This window comes from Heterocephalus glaber, unplaced genomic scaffold (genome assembly GCF_053883595.1).
Source record: "Heterocephalus glaber isolate CG9 unplaced genomic scaffold, H.glaber_assembly_v1.0 deba00000621, whole genome shotgun sequence".
In the NCBI taxonomy this organism is placed as follows: Eukaryota; Metazoa; Chordata; class Mammalia; order Rodentia; family Bathyergidae; genus Heterocephalus; species Heterocephalus glaber.
The window spans coordinates 19,566,136-19,583,517 of NW_028258153.1; the positions used below are offsets into that span (position 1 = coordinate 19,566,136).

The 17,382-nt window shown below is 35.2% G+C and overlaps 1 protein-coding gene across 25 annotated transcripts in view; it reads right to left on the minus strand.

Moving 5' to 3' along the window:
- Pard3b (par-3 family cell polarity regulator beta) overlaps window positions 1–17,382 on the minus strand; it is a 1,069,040-nt gene that overhangs the window by 373,121 nt on the left and 678,537 nt on the right. For 22 of the 25 annotated variants that reach the window (XR_015449088.1, XM_087205812.1, XM_004851169.4 and 19 more), the window contains one exon: window positions 12,803–12,847. The exons of 1 other annotated variant lie outside the window; for it this stretch is intronic. Coding sequence is in view for 23 of the 24 variants with exons in the window: in XM_087205812.1 (XP_087061938.1) it covers window positions 12,803–12,847 (45 nt within the window). In the remaining variant the exon portion in view is untranslated. The remainder of the gene's footprint in view (window positions 1–12,802; window positions 12,848–17,382) is intronic. 2 more of the 25 variants (XM_087205808.1, XM_087205810.1) reach the window with 1 other exon arrangement.

The window sequence follows — 17,382 nt, forward strand, 5'->3', positions numbered from 1 at the left end:
TCATAGTTACTTCCTTACTAATTTCCTTTAAAACACAATTTTATTATATAAAAACATGTTATTTCTGTAAATGGCATTTAAAAAAATTAATATAAATATGTAACTTTTAAAAATAAAAAACATGTTTTCCTATGTAACTACTGAAATCGGGTTAAGGACTGCCAAATCACTGACTCAAACAATGGTAGCATTTTCTCTGAGGCCTGTTATACAGCAAGCAAAATGCACCCATCACCAGTTTGATGGAAATATTTCTAAATATCTCTAACAATACACTGATGGCAAGTCATGATATTTTATAAAACTATCTGCCTCCTTATTTATTTAGTTGTGGTTTGGCTTGCCTGGTTTTAAAAAGTATGCAAGTTTTAAAAACTGATTGGTTAATGAAAGCGTTTCTGTTTATAAAGTAATTTTGAATGGCTTCATTCTATTTTGGTGGAGTGGAATTTTGAAGTTGTTGTATGTGGGTGTGTGGTTTCTAATTATCAGTAGAGTGGGAATGAATTTGCATTTTCTATTTTAGCATGAAGTAATCTAGGTTGCTGAAAATTTTCTTTTTTATTTCTATACATTCAACATTAGTTCTCTTATGATTATAAATCTGATTTTATTAGATACAGTTGGGCATGATGAAACTCTAAAAAGGAACATTTTGTTCATAGCCTCACATGGGTGCCTTGTTAAATAAATTACAAAGAGTAAGTTCCTTCCCCTCTAGGATACTAAAAATTAACAGGGGGGTTTAATATTCCATAAGTGGTTTTCATTATGGTTCTTTTTCCAGCCATAATGAAATGAGAGGTCTCACAGTGAAGCCTTTTTCCATTCCTTCTTTCCCCCAAATAACCTCTGCACCCCAAACTGCTTCCCCATATAATTCTGAGATTCAGCCTTTCAACTTCCTCCCAGAAAACAGAAACTGTCTTATTTCCCATGGTTCTTTTGTATAATCTGTTCTGGTTCCAGTACAAAATCCTTTGTACATGTGTACAAAAAAAAATCATTTATACATTCCTATTGTTAGATTCAACAAGTGATTTTTCACAACATTCACAAATGTTTTAAAATATTTAAATGTCGTAAATGGTTAAAAAGTAGTTAGAGGAGACATTGGCCAAAGAACATGTATTTATAGTTATGAGAAATAAACTCAAGAGAGCTGTTGTACACTATAGTGGCTATAGTTAATGATGACATACTGTAATCTTGAAAAATACTAGGAGTGGACATTAAATGATCTTATCAAAAGAATGATAAATGTGTGAGATAATCCATTTGGTATTAGCTAGATTTAACACTACAATGTACTGTATGTGTGTATTTAAAATATCACAATGTATATGATTGATAAAATTTTGTCAATTAAAAATAATTTTTTAAAAAGTTAACTTTTTAAATCTGTACTTCATTAACTAGTTCATACACTATAGTCTCAATGTAAATATCTAAATACTATAGATAAAGCAGAATGTCCAGTAGATTCCCAAGCCTAATCTTCTCTCTCAGTAAAGGTAATTACTATGACTTTTTCTAGGTATTTGCATTTATATGTTAAGAATGTGACATTTTCACTGTTTGCATTCCTACTGTTTTGTAGCCATGAGCACCCTAGGGGCAGAATCCATTTCCTATGCAAATTTGTAGTACATGGCACACATGGTACTACCAAGTATATGATAAGTATTTGTAAGTATTGGTGTAATAAATGAGTTATTATTCCCCCCCACCTCTTTTTGCAGGAGATGTCAGAGTTCTATGTATTTGAGAAAAGATATGGTCTTGGGAATATGAATGGTATAAGGGAGACATGGCTACTGACCAAAGGAAACTGAAAAAAGTGGCCTGAGAGTGATCTTAGGGACTGTGATATAACATTCAGTCTTTGTCTCATTTCCTAGCACTCAACTCCTAAAATATTTGGAATCTGCAGCATGATGTTTCATATTGAGATGACTAATGGCTACGAAATCACCTGTAAGTGGGGGCTGGCTTTCAGGGCCACCAACCAAGTGATTAGAAGGCTGAAATTTTCAGTCCTATAACATAATCTCTGGGGAGAGAGAAGGACTGAAGTTTGAGTCAACCACCAATGACCAGTCATGTAATTAATCATGTCCTTGGAATGAAGTCTCCATGAAAACTCAAAAAAACAAGGTTGTGAGAGCTTGCAGATTGCTTCAGTGCCCAGAAGGTGACACAGGGAGAGGACATGGTGGTTGGACCTTTCCCCACACCTTGTCCTATGCCTCTCTTCCCCTGATCATTCATTTGTATCCTCTGTAATATCCTTAGAAATAAGTAAATGTAAGAAAAGTATTTCCCTAAGCTCTGTGAACTACTCCAGAAAATTAACTGAACTCAATGAGGCGGTCATGGGAACCCAAATTTACAGGTGACTGCCAGAAGTGCAGATCACAGTGAGAACTTGTAACTGGCATCTGAACTGGGAGCAGCCCACAGATTGTAGGTAGTGTCAGAAGTGAACTGAATAGTAGGACACACTAGTTGGTGTTTGCTGGAGAATGGTCAGAGTGGGCAGCTGTGCTGTGTTGGATATTAGAGTATTCTGTGTTGAATGTGTGAGAATAGGAAAAATAGGTTTTTTGTTTGTTTTTCTTGTCTCTTATAGGGGCTAACTGGCTCTGGAACAGAAGTGTGAGCTGGAGAAACAAAGCCTGGGAGAGGCTAAAAACAGTACAAAAGCAGAGGCTGGAGACAGCTAAAGTTAAGCTAGGTTGCGCTCTGGAAGAGAATCCTGCCTGCAGGAGCAGGTCCCTTGAAAAACTTCAGCTGGACATCAAAGAGGCATCAAAGAGGAAAACAGGGCAGTGAGCAATGGAGAGCAGCTCTGTGAGTCAGAAGGCGGGCAGGCAAGGCAAGGGTGGTGCTGAGGGTGATGGGAGCGAAAGCAAGGCTGGGAGGGCAAGTGACAACACAGTGCTGGAGGGAACCGTAGGACTTTATGAAGACACTGAAATTCATCTCTGTGACAGAGCCTGAGTGAAGGAACAATTATTCAGGGGGCAATATCTTTCATGAAGTATATGTCTCTTAATGATCCCCTTTCTCCAGCCCTCTAAAAACAGTTCACTTCGTTTATGAAACTCATGTGTGTCTAAACACTCATATACAACTTATATCAAGTAAAAATATTATCAGAATGAATGCATTCTGAAAAATTTTTCACCATTAGTGGGGAATATTATACCTTTACCAGTATTTAGAAATACTGTATCAGATTTTAAAAATAAAATTTAAGCTTTTCCAATGGGAAATGGCACACACCTGTAATCCCAGCTTCTTGGGAGGCTGAGGAATGAGAATTCTAAGTTTGAGACCAATGTGGGAAATTTAAGGAGACTCTGTTTTAAAATAAAAATTAAAAATGAATGGGGATATAGTTCAGTGCTACCTAGGTTCAATCCTCAGTACTGAAAAAACATTAACTTTGGTCATAGTTTTATATTATTCAACGTAGATTGGGAAATTATCATGTTAGAGCTCATCTTCAGATTTCCCAGTGTAAATTATAAAATTATACTTTGAATATAATGTGTTGGCTAATTTTTGGTTGAGAAAACTTAAGATTTAAATTTTAAACCATTTCCAGAATGGTTAATTAATTATCCATTAGTTAACACTGGCAGGCTAGAGTTTCATAGAAGTTTAAAATAAAAGGTCTTAAATGTTCAAATGGGAAGAGAAACAAGGGAAAGGGAGGGGAAAATGAAAAAAGGGACAACAAAAAAGAATGTAAGGAGAAAAATGGAAACAAAGCTTTTGCAAATCAGGAGGGGAAGAGGGGTTGAAGAGAGGGGAGGGGAATGGGAAAAAAAGATAAAGCAAGATATATCATGTACAGGTACCAATTCCCTATGATGAATGTGATCATTATGTGTATTTAAAATGTATCAACAAAATTTTAAAAAAATGTCTTGCAAGTAGGTAGCTTATAATCTGAGTCATCAGATTCAGAGAGTCCAGGTTTTTGTTGTTGTTTTCTCCTCCACAATTATTTTTTAAAAAAATGTCACTGACATATGTTTGCAATATATAATAATTATATTTGTTTTGGGAAGTTTGTTCCCATATATCATTATTTTGATCATTTTTGAGAATTTATACACACTACCTTTGAAGAGTGATTTTAAATTCTGGGTCTCCATGTTAGCATTTTTAAAGTAATTAGATAGGGGCTAAAGAGTGTTATCTCTTTCTGAATCTATTCTTCAAAAAGGATTGCCATTATTTTAGGCTATTAGATATAGAATTCAATGATTTTACTGAAATATTTTCATTGCAAACAACAATGAATGCATCCTACAACCAAACATGAAGGAAAGGGGATGGAGCTGATGCTCAAATTGTGGGATAAAATTTATAGTTATTATGATTTTGAGAATGTGACTGGTTTTTATCCATAGTACATCCAAATTCCTATCATGATGTTTGGACTGATGATGGCATATAAGTACAATGTTAAAGTTACTCTCTTCCGTGTATGGCTCCCTCCTATGGTTTTTCCAGTTGCAGAGCTAATTTGAAGTTGGGATGGAGATTACTCATGAAGTCTTGATATCAACATTTGCTCTGTATTACCCACTCTCATATAATCATTTTATAACATGTTTTACTGCAGGTATTTACTCTGGCATTTAGAAGTACTATTAGAATCATCAGTTCTAAACCAATCTTTCCTAAATATATATGATGCATGCCCTGCAAATGATGAAGTCTGAGTGTTCCATCACATTTGAAGAATCTGACATAGGTATACAGAAATAACCTCTTCTCTTTAAAATTATTTTTCACTTATTTAAACAACTTAAAAATTTTAGACACTATAAATTTTCTAAATCCATGTACATTTAAATACAGTAAATTTTATTTTAAAAATAAACTGTCAAATTATGAATGACAGAGACAGAATTGGCTATTTAAAGACAGGTTGGCTATTTAAAATTTTATAATGTAGGTATCAATACATAAAGGGGACAAATATATAATCAAATAGCCCATATCAACAAATTCTATTGGAACTCTGAATTGTTCCTATACATTTACACTTAGGGAAAAATAATCACATCACAATAATAGTAAAAAGTATGATGAATAATAACAAAGAAACTGTTGAAAAGTCTCTATATATTTTTAAAAACACATAATTTAAAATTTATATTTGGAAGCTTTTTCAATTCTGTGGGTTGTAATGGTAGAAGCTTACCAGAGTTGTGCTAGATTACTTTTATCTTTCTGTTATCTCTGTTGAGTTCTGGGGAAATTTTGAAGATTTTAATGAATATTTTTGTTGTTAAATCAGGCAAAATTGGTAGAGTAAGAGACCAGTGAGATGGAAATCAGGTCTGGGCTTCAATTCTGCCTATAAATAGCTGGACCTTTGGTGGGAATTACTTTTCTCTCTCTAGGCTTCACTCTAAAATAAGTGGATTAAAGTAGAGAAATATAATGTTCCATTTGGTTCTAATAGTCTGTGATCCACCATAAGCAGAAAACTGGAAATATAATTGCAAAAGAAAACAAACATTTTAGTTTGGAAAAAATTGTAGCTCCTTTTCTACTCAGTCCTTAAATGAAGAGTAATTGTGTGTGTATCTGCATATAATATATATTTTCATAGTGGTAGATTCAATTTTTATTGAGTAACTTACACATATCCCAATATGGTTCATCTTATTATCTCTAGTGTTTTTTATTTTCTTGAGCACCTTGTTAGCTAACACTATAATGTCCTTAGGTACAGACTTGACATCATCAAGAAAACTGGCCCCACTGACATCCTTAACTCTCTTTATCTACAAATAGATTCACACAAGTGTTCCTAGCATTTTCCCTGCAACCCAGACTCACCCTCATCAAGGACAACTCCTACAAACTACACTCAAAATTCTGTCACTTTACCAATGTCCTCTTTCTTCCTCCTTCCTTCTGTCACAAATATCTCTTTTCTCTCATCCTAAAACCATGGTCCAGGGTTTCTCATTAATAACATTAAAACAATAAAAACAACTTTTCTTCTTCTTCCTCTTCCTCCTACTTCTCCTCCTCCTCCTTTCTTCTCTTCCTCTCTCCTCCTCTTCTTCCTCTCTCCTCCTCTTCTTCCTCTCCTCTCCTCCTTCCATCCCTCCCTCCCTCCCTTTCTCCTGCCCTCCCTCTCTCTCCTTTATTTAACCTTCTAGAAAGGTCATCTATGGTGTATCCACATCCTATTCCTCCTTGAGCCACTTCTCTCTGGTTTGTTTTGTTTTTCCTCCTGTCTACTGAAACTCACTGCAGCTAAATTTACCTCTCAATTTCTACACCTGGAGAAAATTAAGCATCTTCTTCTCTGTAACCTTGGAATCATTTCCTTATGCAAATTCGTAATGTCCTCATTCATGGGAGACAAAAGTTCTTTATAAGAGTGCATCAAGACCATCAGTGAGTCTCCACATACCCAAGCCTTTTCTCTACTCATCAGACAAATTAGGATTCATCCTCTTGGCAATTGCAGAGCCATTTAAACAAACCAGGGCAATCACACGGCAATCCCCAGTCACTGCCAAGGTATGAGGCCTCTATCATCTAATTTCTGTTGTGCTAACCGGCCTCTTATCACTGTATCTTTAGTTTTTCTCACTGGCCCATTTCTCCTCCATCTTACACTTGCCTTCTTGAGTCCAACCATCTTTCCATGGTTGACAAACACTGTTTAAGCTCATGTTTGAACCTCTCCTTTTAGTTTAACTGAACTTCAGCACTCCACTCGAAATTCTGTTCCCCCTGTAGCCCTCTCTCTTGAAGCTTCTCCTCTGCACCATGCACGTCATGTTGAGAGGTGGCTTAGCCTCCTCTGTCCTCATTTCCACTTTCCATACATTGCTCATCTACATTCATGTAGAATCCTAGTCCTTCACAGCTCACGCCAGCCTGGCACCCTTCCCTCTACTCATGCTTGTCCTTGCCCTTTACTACCTTTGCCATCACCTAATAGGCGAAGGTTCTGCACGTAGCTTATGGTTTTCCTCTCCTTATCACTCTTGCTATCTAAGGTACATGCCTCTGAAACAACTGAAAGGCACATGAGACACATGCAGAGAACTTGGTCTTATTCTGGTGGTTGAAACTAAAATGCTGAGATCAGCAAACTCCAGCCTACTTGAAGATATGGGAACAAGAAATAAATGCTTACTGTTGGTTTTATCATGAAGAATAGCTGTAACAATAGCTGACTAACACGGTGACAATCAAACTGAATCCTCTTTACTTGCCCACTAAGTTTAATTAAAAAGAAAAAACCTCAAATCTGTTTGCTGAATTATTTCTCACTTTTACTTCCATTCTCATTTCTAATCAGTTAACCCACATCATATTCACCTTACATTTTTTTTTTCTTTCTAGTCTCCCAGACCTCTATTTGATATTACTAGAAAACCAAAGTGGCTGCTCCCCTCCTAAATCTGTTCAGAGTCTCTGAGCTGGTATGGTAAAATTACACTTTTGGATTTGGCAGGAATTTCTTGGAACCGAATTTCTGCCTAGTTGCTCAACCTGGCACCTTGTCACTTCACCTCAATACTCTAGCTACACTGAACTGCTCATTGTTTCATCTTTTCATAACTTTCCACATGCCTAAAAAGTGCTACATCTTTTCTAAATTTTCAGCTTCTCCTTAGCTTACTGCTAAGGAAGGTGCTTCTTTCTGGAAACACAGCAGCTGCCCTCCAGTCTCAAACAGAACCAAGCAATTTTTCCTTTGTGAGATTCCTGTATTATACTTTTCAGCATAAAGTACCTAACAGATACAACATCAGACATTTATGTTCTGTCTCCTCTCCCACATTATAAACAGACCTCCCAAGGCAGGACCATGTCTTATTTCTCTTTATATCTCTACTCCATTCCATAATAGCTGTCACAGAGAGTGGGCATTTCATAAATAGAGGGAATGCAATCATTCATTTTCAAATTTCAATTGGAAAAAGTCTATTTACTCATACTCAGAGATGCACAGACTCTCTTTATATCTGAGTAGTAAAAAATTTTATTAAAAAGACTGACATATTTGTTTCTAATTCAGGTTGATTCATTAAATTTTAGAGAACACAGTATTCAGTAATCTTGCAACAGAGCAAATACCAGAGTTGCTTTATAATCAAGTTTCTATATGAAGATTTCTAGATTGCTGATTTTCCTGAATCCTGTCGAAATGTAAACGAAAGTTGGAACATGAGAAAATATGGACTTTTCTTGTGTTTAAAACTATATTTATCCAATTAACAAATGACAGAAGCTTAAAGGTACCAGTAAAGATGTATGCTCAGATATATGCTGTGTTACTTGAACCAAATGGTAAGGAAAGAAAATAGATTTCTAATCCACTAAGAACAAACACTAAAATTTTGGTTCCTCATCAAGAGTAGCTATAAAAAAATTGTGAAAAAAGTAACCCAACTAGAAAACTTCCTGTGAAAAATGATTATGGTTTACATCTCCAAATTTAAATGCATGATTTAATTTTAATATTCTATAAAATATGGAATACAAAGACAAGAAAATGTATGAAATTTCACTTAATAACTTGTTGCTTTTGTATTACATTATCCAATTCTCTTATGTTTTTTTAAAAGCTCTGTTCTTTTACATGGATCCAAAAAGTTCTGAGGCCACATTTGAGCAGTCTAGGTTTGAAATTCATACACTCTGCATTTTAGAACAGAATGTAAGGTCTGCCATTGTAGCAACTTCAATATTAAACTTTCAGCCTTACTATAAGAATACACATCACATGTACATTTGCTATTATTTATATGTATCATGTGCATATTTTTCTCTCATACATATCTCAGCTTGGCTCACATATTCATATATACATATACATGAATACAGGGAAACAAACGCAAGAATGGTCTGATAAGATGTCTCTCTCATATTTAGTGAATTACAGTAGTCTGATAGAGAATTACAGCTACTGTGTTCCTTGCTCAGCTGAGTTTACAAAAGGTAAATAAGAATTTATCAGATGTCTTTATGTGTGCATGTCACATCTTTCCACTAGAAGTAGATATATGGACTGTGTTTAATGCCTATATCCTCATTATTAGCCATGTGCTGGCAGAACACAAATGCTCCAAAGCATGAGCTCTACCACACAATGTCTGCCTTCCTACCCTAACCCAACAGTGACCAGCTGATGGATGAGGTATATAAATGCCAGAGCTTTGCTGTCTTCATAAGTAAACTGTGTTAGGATTCTAACCAAACGTGGAGGTTGCATAGCACTTTGTCTATAGTTAGTCACATGGTTGGTTAATGAGTACTTGCTCATTAATTGATAAACTTGTCTCAGGAAAGGTCTGGATTTACTGTCAGCCATTACTTTCACAGACTTGCCTGTTTTACAGCTATATAGACAGGTATTTGAGAATATAAGAAATTAAAACAGAAATAGGAAAGCTTTTTAGTCCATTTTGCTAATTAATATGTCAGAGCTCATAAAGAAGAACTCTTTGGCTTTCTTCAGTACTGCATCATCTTAAAGAGCTGCATCAACAAAGTTCTCTGCAGACAGTCAATATATATTAAAACATCCCAAGCAGTAAATCAAAACAACAGAAAAGAAGACAATATAGTACTCAAGAAAGTAAAATTTATAATCCCTTTCTGACAATGCAGAGTATTAAACTATTGGTTTAGGTGTCTGTTAAGCATATGAAAAGAAAAACTAAGAATTCCTTTTCAGATATACTTTTTGACTATGAGTATAATCAAAATTAAAGGATAATTTGAAAAAGGGACATGCCAAATTTGATATTTCCTCTGAATTGTTATGTTCCCCTGAATATTTAAGTTGTTTCATTGTTTTAAAATATTTCTTCTGCTACCCCTCCATACCCTGCATTTCTAGGATTTGTTGTTCAATTAGTGAGATAGGAAAAGAGGTTTCATATACAGTGGACCCTTGACCTACGAACTCAATTAGTTCCCGAGAGCTGGTTGTAACTCAAGTTGGTTGTGAGTCAATACAGCTGAAATCTGGATGTTTACCTGGGTACATGCTATAGCTAACAAGAGGCAGATGAATCTTCCATTAACCTAATTAACACAAGTTGTTCGTATGTCATGCCAGTCATAACTTGAGGTTCCATTGTGCTTTGGGATTTTCCAGGCTCAGTAAAACTTGTGCTTTTTCTTAAAGGAACTGAACAACAGGGATTTTAGTTGTAATGTCTGTGGGAAGGTCTCACCATCTCTAGACATAAACATCCTTCATGTGTAGAGGCCCTACAAGATCATCAACAGGAGCTCTCTTCCTGCCAAGGTAAGGAAATACCAGGCACGGTTAGGGGAAGCTCCCATGTTAGGTCATTAGAGGAATCTCAAGAATACTAGATTGATTTCACAAGGTGCGGGGAGGAACAATGTATTTGGTGCCAAAAATGTTAGAAAGACTTATCTTACCTGGGCCTTTGATTTTTTTCTGAGCTCTGAGGAATCAATCACTTGAAGATTAAGCCAAGGGAAAGGTGCCAAAAATCTTGTCACAAAATTGGGAGGTACCCAAGCCAGACCAATAAATGGAATTTGGCACAAAATGACTCTCTGTGGACTAAGTAGCTGACTCAGAAGAAATTTTAACTTGGATAAATTTCTTAAAATGTTGAATATCATTCCAAATAAGAGGAAGGATGAGAGATTTAGGTCAGCACATACCATTTAATTTAATTTCCTGATAGTCTTGGATAGTATTAAAGCTGCCTACATTTCTGGAATTAAAGAGAAAGAGAGTTTTTTTTTCTTAGCAAAGAAGACACCAGTTTTTCACCTAAATATTCAGGAGAAAGGATATTGTAACCAAAAGTCACGCGATCCCTTTTAACACTGGTGAGAAAAGTAGGATCACTGAACATTACAAGTTAACATTCAACTTGGTAACTTTTTAAGTAGCCACTGCCTGGATAAGGTTGAGACTACAGTTTTATATTAGGTAAATTAAAAAAATTATTCTGTAACCGAAAAAGCTTGTCAGACCTAAAGGGACCCTTAATCCCTAGCACCTCCATTCTCTTGTCACCAATGCCCAAAGAGGTGATAGGGGGTAAAGAAAGGAATTGAGATGTGTTCCTTACATGTAACAACTCCACACAAGGAATGTAAACATTAAGTACTACAAACATGTACTGTTTTAAAAAAAGAAGATATGAAGCCAAAACTAAACCCATTATATTTAAATAGTATGGTTCATGTGATGTAAAGATTGTTCGTACTATTCCTATCTATGAGCTAAAACAATATTGCCACGTGGAGTTGGTAAGAATCTACCTGACAGCTTTAAAATCCTGCCATTTTTGACTTCCTCTTTATTTAAAGTATTACAGTGTTACACTAAGATGACAGTGTTCTCAGTTAAAAAGATTGACAATAGCTTTTTAAATTACCGGCTATCAGTAATTTGGATTTTAACTAAGATTAGAATACTACTGGAGTGACCAAATTGATAAGCATTCTTAAAAGCCACATGGATTATTTTTATTTGAATCCTATGTACATGAAAAGGCTTTAATTTTCAGATCTTAATGTAAGAGAACTATGGCAGGACCATGTATTAAGATGAAAACAATGTAGGCTATCCTTAGGGTTCCTCAGTCAAGAAAACTTCCTTCTCAAGCTCCTAAAAATATTTCCAGTCATAGGAAACTTAATGAAAGAGGAGAGTAGGAACATGCAGCATGTGGCAATTCATCACTCCCATGGAAATCTTTTCTTTCACAGTGTTCTAACCTCTTAGGCGTTTTATTAGGAAGAATGGGGGAAAACATCCAAGAGTTATGAACCACCCATTTCCCGCTGTTATCAATGGAGAATCTGGAGAAAGAAGAAAAGAAAAAAAATCTAGTTTTGTCCTAAAAGATGATGGAGGCAATGAGGCATTGAGGCCACTTAGTGCAGAAAACATAACTGGCACATAAACTAAGGAGATGCTCAGGGATGAGAGAGGCTTCTTTGTTTCAGAAACAGAGGGATGCCAACAAATCATGACCCTTCTGTTGTGTGGAGTAGCAATTCTAAGAGTCAAATGGATATTTTTTTCCCCAAAGTAATGTGCCCCTGGAGGAAAGGAATTATTATGGTATTTGCAAACTTAGTAGGTAGCTTCAAATGTTTGCAACTAATGTGAATAAATGAGAAAGGAAGGGCAAACAAAGAGAAGGCAGAACGTTTGGTAATGAAGGGGCAACATGGAATTTAGACAAAAAGGAACTTTTCATATGATAAAGCCCTAGAGACCCTGAGATATCTGAGTGGGCTTCCCAGGGAACATCTGGGGGCCCCTTTCTGAGCGAAGAGAGCAGCAAGACCTCTCTCACAGCCCTTTTTGGTAACGGGGAAATGCTTCTTTTTTCTTATAGGGGAAAGAAATTACCACATACTTCTTACTCTGGAGCTCTCTGTACTGCTGTTTTGATATGAAAGTCATTGTGGGAAAGAATTTTTAACTTTTCTGGTTTTCAATATTTTTATTGGTTAAGTATTCAGTTGATGTACAGGTTTAAATTTTGTATTTATAATTTTTTTGGAAACCTATCTTCTGTCCTCTCAAACATTTTGAGTCAGCATACATTATGCCACCGTGCACAGAGCCAAGCAATAACTCATCTTTGTGGACATCAGAGACATCTCATGTATTAATTAGAAAGCCTTTCAGTTATGGGCAGGCAGAAACAGGTTCCAACTGCTACTAAAACACAGACAGGGATTTCCAGGAAGGGCAATAGAAAGTCAGATACAAGGAATTTCTTACCAGGTCTGGGTCCAGCCAATGAATGTAATTTGCTTTCATCTGCTACTGAGGAGAAGAAATAAAAGACAAGGATTAGACCTGCTTATAAATCAGACATTTTTTTGAAAAAAAAATATAATCATAGTAAGTTCAAAATTTTACTGGAAAAGATTTGAGAATATTTTTTCTTCCAGCCTACACTGTTGTACTTCATTTTTCCTGAGGACATTTATAAAGACAGCTATGAAGAAATATGTTTTTTTTAGATCTATTAGGAATATAACATCATTTAAAAATATTTTGATACTTTCCTTTATCTGGATTGTTGTTTCTATACTTACAAGAAAAGAAACTAAATTCAAGGGCTTAGAGATGTATAATATATAAGAAAGCTTATTGAGCATAAAAGCATACATTCAATTCTCAAGGATTAGATTTTGCTATCTGTTCCAAATGAAGGAAAAGAAAAAAATTTGTAATTTGTAATTTGTAATTCCTCGAATCAATTAAAACACTGGACAAAATTGAAATAGTGGCATTTGACTGTTAGATGTCAGGCAATAAAGGACAGTGATAGAATATAAAAGCAGCAAATCCTGCAGTTTCTCTAGCCCCAGCTTCTGTCAGAGAAAGTGTCCAGTGATGTTCGTTGCTTAAGAACATGGCACAGGATGTCCAGGGAAGCCAGGGCAGGTGGTATGAATAGGGCAGATAACCAGGAAGAGAGCTGTCTGAACTTCTAATCTTTTTGAGAATTCCTTCATGTATTCAGTTGAATACTGATGATCACACATATATGAGATAAGTACTCAAAGACTTGGCAAAGAATCACCCAGATTAGAAAGGTAAAAGGCATCTGCAATTCACACAGGGCTGAGAATGGTACCCATTCCCCAAAGCTTAAATGCAAAGCTTCATAATTCAGGGCACCAGTTAGAAAATGAAGGTTCTTGCCTCAGTAGTGTGGGAAAAAAAACAACCTTTTTTGAAAGGCTCAGATTACCAAAGCTTAAAAAGGGAAAAATAATTTGAGTAGCCCAATAACAGTTTTTCCAAAACAAGAGTATATGTCCAATAACTTTTTCCAAAATAAAAGAGTATATGTAAAACTTTTTTACAAGGAAAAGTTTAGACTCAGATGGCTTCACTGAATTCCACTGAACATTTAAGGAAGAAATAATACTGATCCTATAGAAGCTTTACCAGGGTTTAGAGGGAGGTTTCCCAGCTCATCCCATAGGGCTACTATTGACATTAGTATCAGGAGAAGAATACATGAAAACTACTAAACTCATATTCCTCATGAACACAGATACAACCATTCTTAATCTTTAATCACCTGTGTGGAAAACAACTTCAATATTTGACAAAAACTATTCATTTGCTTACCATATGCCACTGTCCATGTTAGTTTATTAAACTCTGGGGCTCATAGGGTAAAGATAGGTGAGGGGAAGCTTGCTACTAAAGAGGCCTTCTTCCTTTTTTCTTAACTAGATTGGCCTCAGTCACATGTCTGTCCCTCCTCTGCCCAGAACACTCAGTCATATTTAACTGACCTCGTTATTATATATAATCTCGCCACTTCTCTTACCCTTCTTTCATAGATGTCTATGTCTTTCCTGTCTAGATAAACACTGTACATGTCTATGATTATTCTGTTTTGAACTGCTTAAAAATTTTGTTATACTTTTGCTGTATTTCCAGTTGGGAAGTAAGACAGATGGTATCTGTCAGGTACTTATGGTGAGCCTGTCCTTCCCATGCCTAGAACACACTTATAGTAGAATCTATAGCATAAGAAGAAAAGTACTAGAAATCAATGATGATAATTAAAAATAAGAATAGCAGCTATGTTTTTGTCCTATGTACTTTGTATATGCTAATTAATCTGCCCATCAAATGACCTTTAAAGGTAAGTATAATCCTCATGTCACAGAGAAAGAGACATACATAACTCCTAAGTAGAGGAACCAGAGCTTAAATGACACTCTTATTCCATTATACTTGTGATAAGAGTGAAACAAGAATTGCTATCTGGGACATTTTAAGAATGATCAGTAATATGAATTGAATATAAAAAACATGCAAACACATATGCTAAAACACTTTTTATTTGTATATATCCTATCAATAGAAATTTTTCTGTGGCAACTAATATGAATGAGTGTTAGCTATCATTTTCTTTAACATGTTCATAAATCTACATTTCTAGGGGTTCAAGCTAAACTATTCATTCCTATTTCGTAGATGAAAAACCATCTTTATGAATTAAGATCCTGGCTTGAAAACTTAGTTTTGTGTCATTACTTTAAAAGGTTTAAGGTTATTTTACTAAGTATTTAAAAAGTCATTTTAACTTTCTGTGCCTCAGTCCTGTCACACCTAACAGGTTTGTGGTAAGCAAAGTACTTAGACGATCATGCATGCTTAATAAATATTAGCTGTTATCATCCTTTTTAAGGTGACATCAAAAAATAGGTAGAATAAAATAATAGTTAATAATTAGAATTGTGAGTTGAGTGCCAGCTTCCCAGGCAAGTTAAAAGCTCTTCTTAACCTCAGTTTCTTCATGTGAAAATGGGGATCAAAACAGTCCACAGAAGTTATTGGAGCCAAGTGAAAAAACTGCAAAGCACTTGGCATAGGGCCAAGTATACAGTTTTCAAAAGATGAGGTCTCTTCACAAACAGGAGCTGTGAAAGTGCTAAGAGTGATACATTTGGTGCTGGTTGTGATGTTTGTGATTTTACCTTCTCAGAATAATAAAGAAGGAGAGAATAACTGAGACTATGCTGGGCTTCAGCAGGTCACTAGGCACTTTCACGTGTCATCTCATGGAAAACTGGACATCGACAGTAGATACTACAGTACTTTCTGATTTACCTGACTCTAGTTTATTTTGAAGTGAAGGAAAGACAACAACAACAACAACAACAACAACAACAACAACAACAACAAAAAAACCCCAGAGTGCTATATGGTCTTATTATGTATAGTTATAAAGTATAAAGTAAGGCTTTCAATTTTTAATTTTAATTTTTTAAAAAAATTCAAGCTAAGTGTTCCAAATTCCCCACCCACATTAAGTTTAACAAGAAACTTCTCAACTTTTTGGCTGAAAAATGTCTATTATTCCTGGTAGGAATACCTATCATTATTTTAACTGACAATGTGAAATTCTTTAGAACACTAAAATAAACTAGTTTTTAAAACAGTGTGGAAAATCCAGTGGGTGATAGGCATAAAAATTAAGGGTCTTTCTCCAAAATATTCACTGACACAGATGTCTATCTTCAGGACAGAAGATAAGTGAATAAACATAATAGAAAATAGAGAGAACTGTAATGACTTAATTAATGCAATACATTTTATTTAAAAGGTTAAATTTGGAACAATCATCTTTTATACATATGCTTAGTGTTGAGAAGCAATTTAAATAACAGTAGCAAATGAGAAAATGAGGTAAAATTACATGCACCGCCAAGTTTTTTTTTAAATGGCAAATGTTATAATTAATACTCAACTTTCTTTATAACCCACATTACCTTAGAGCTACTATTAACGTTATCTCTTGGGACTAGCACTTAAGTGTAGTAGTTTCACTGCATTATATTTAGATAGCACAGTGACTGGAGTGGTAGCAATATGAATTATGATGAGGTGTCATTTTGAATAAAGGATTTATTTATCAGAAACCAGAAAATGAGTAGGTCTGGCATAAGAAAGATCTTTTTTTTTTTTTTTTAAAGTAAAGTACCAAAAACATCAAGTAAGAATATGTTGATGGAGCAAGAGCCTAGGTTTTTATTCTGGTTCTGATGGCAGATTTTTTTCTTTTGTTTCTTATTCTTTCTAAATTTCTAGAACTTATTACTTTGTCACTCTTATCCTTCAGTTTTGCTCAAGGACTGGTACTACTTGCTCTTGAATATCTTAAAGGCATGTTACAGTAATGGAAGAGATATGAATGCATAGTTGAGTCTTTCTGAAGATGCAGTTCACAGGCAATTTTATTATGACCATTGTTTTCATTACAGACTTTATTAAATACTAGAGGGCATTGTAGACGTGCTCCTTTTGAGATTTTTCTGGATTTATTTAGATAATGGGATTTCTATACTTAGCTTCTCTTTCCTGACATTCAACACAAGATCAATGGACACTATCTGATTTAATTACCACAAGGTGCTTAATAAAGAGGACATGCTTTGGCTTGGAAGACTAGCTTAGGAAAAACAGCAGCCTCATGGCCTGATTCTCCTGGTTATAAGTGTTTGAAGGTAATCAGAACTGTCCAACTGCTAATAGCACTTGTTAAAAAAGCATAAGCAGACTGCATTTTTCCACTTTATTTCAACCAGGTTCATTGTTAGGGTGAGAAAGAAAATATGAAGGAAAAATATCTATGAACAAGGTGGCACTCAGTGAACTTGTTAGGGGCAAATGTTGCATATAATACTTAGGCACATGGCTTCCCAGTACAGTGCATTTATACTAATATAGTGATCACTTAAAGTGTTTTATTCATTTTTCAAGGCTTCTTACACACTTTAAATGCTTTCTCACTAGGGGAAAATAATCTCCTTGCTTACTGATAG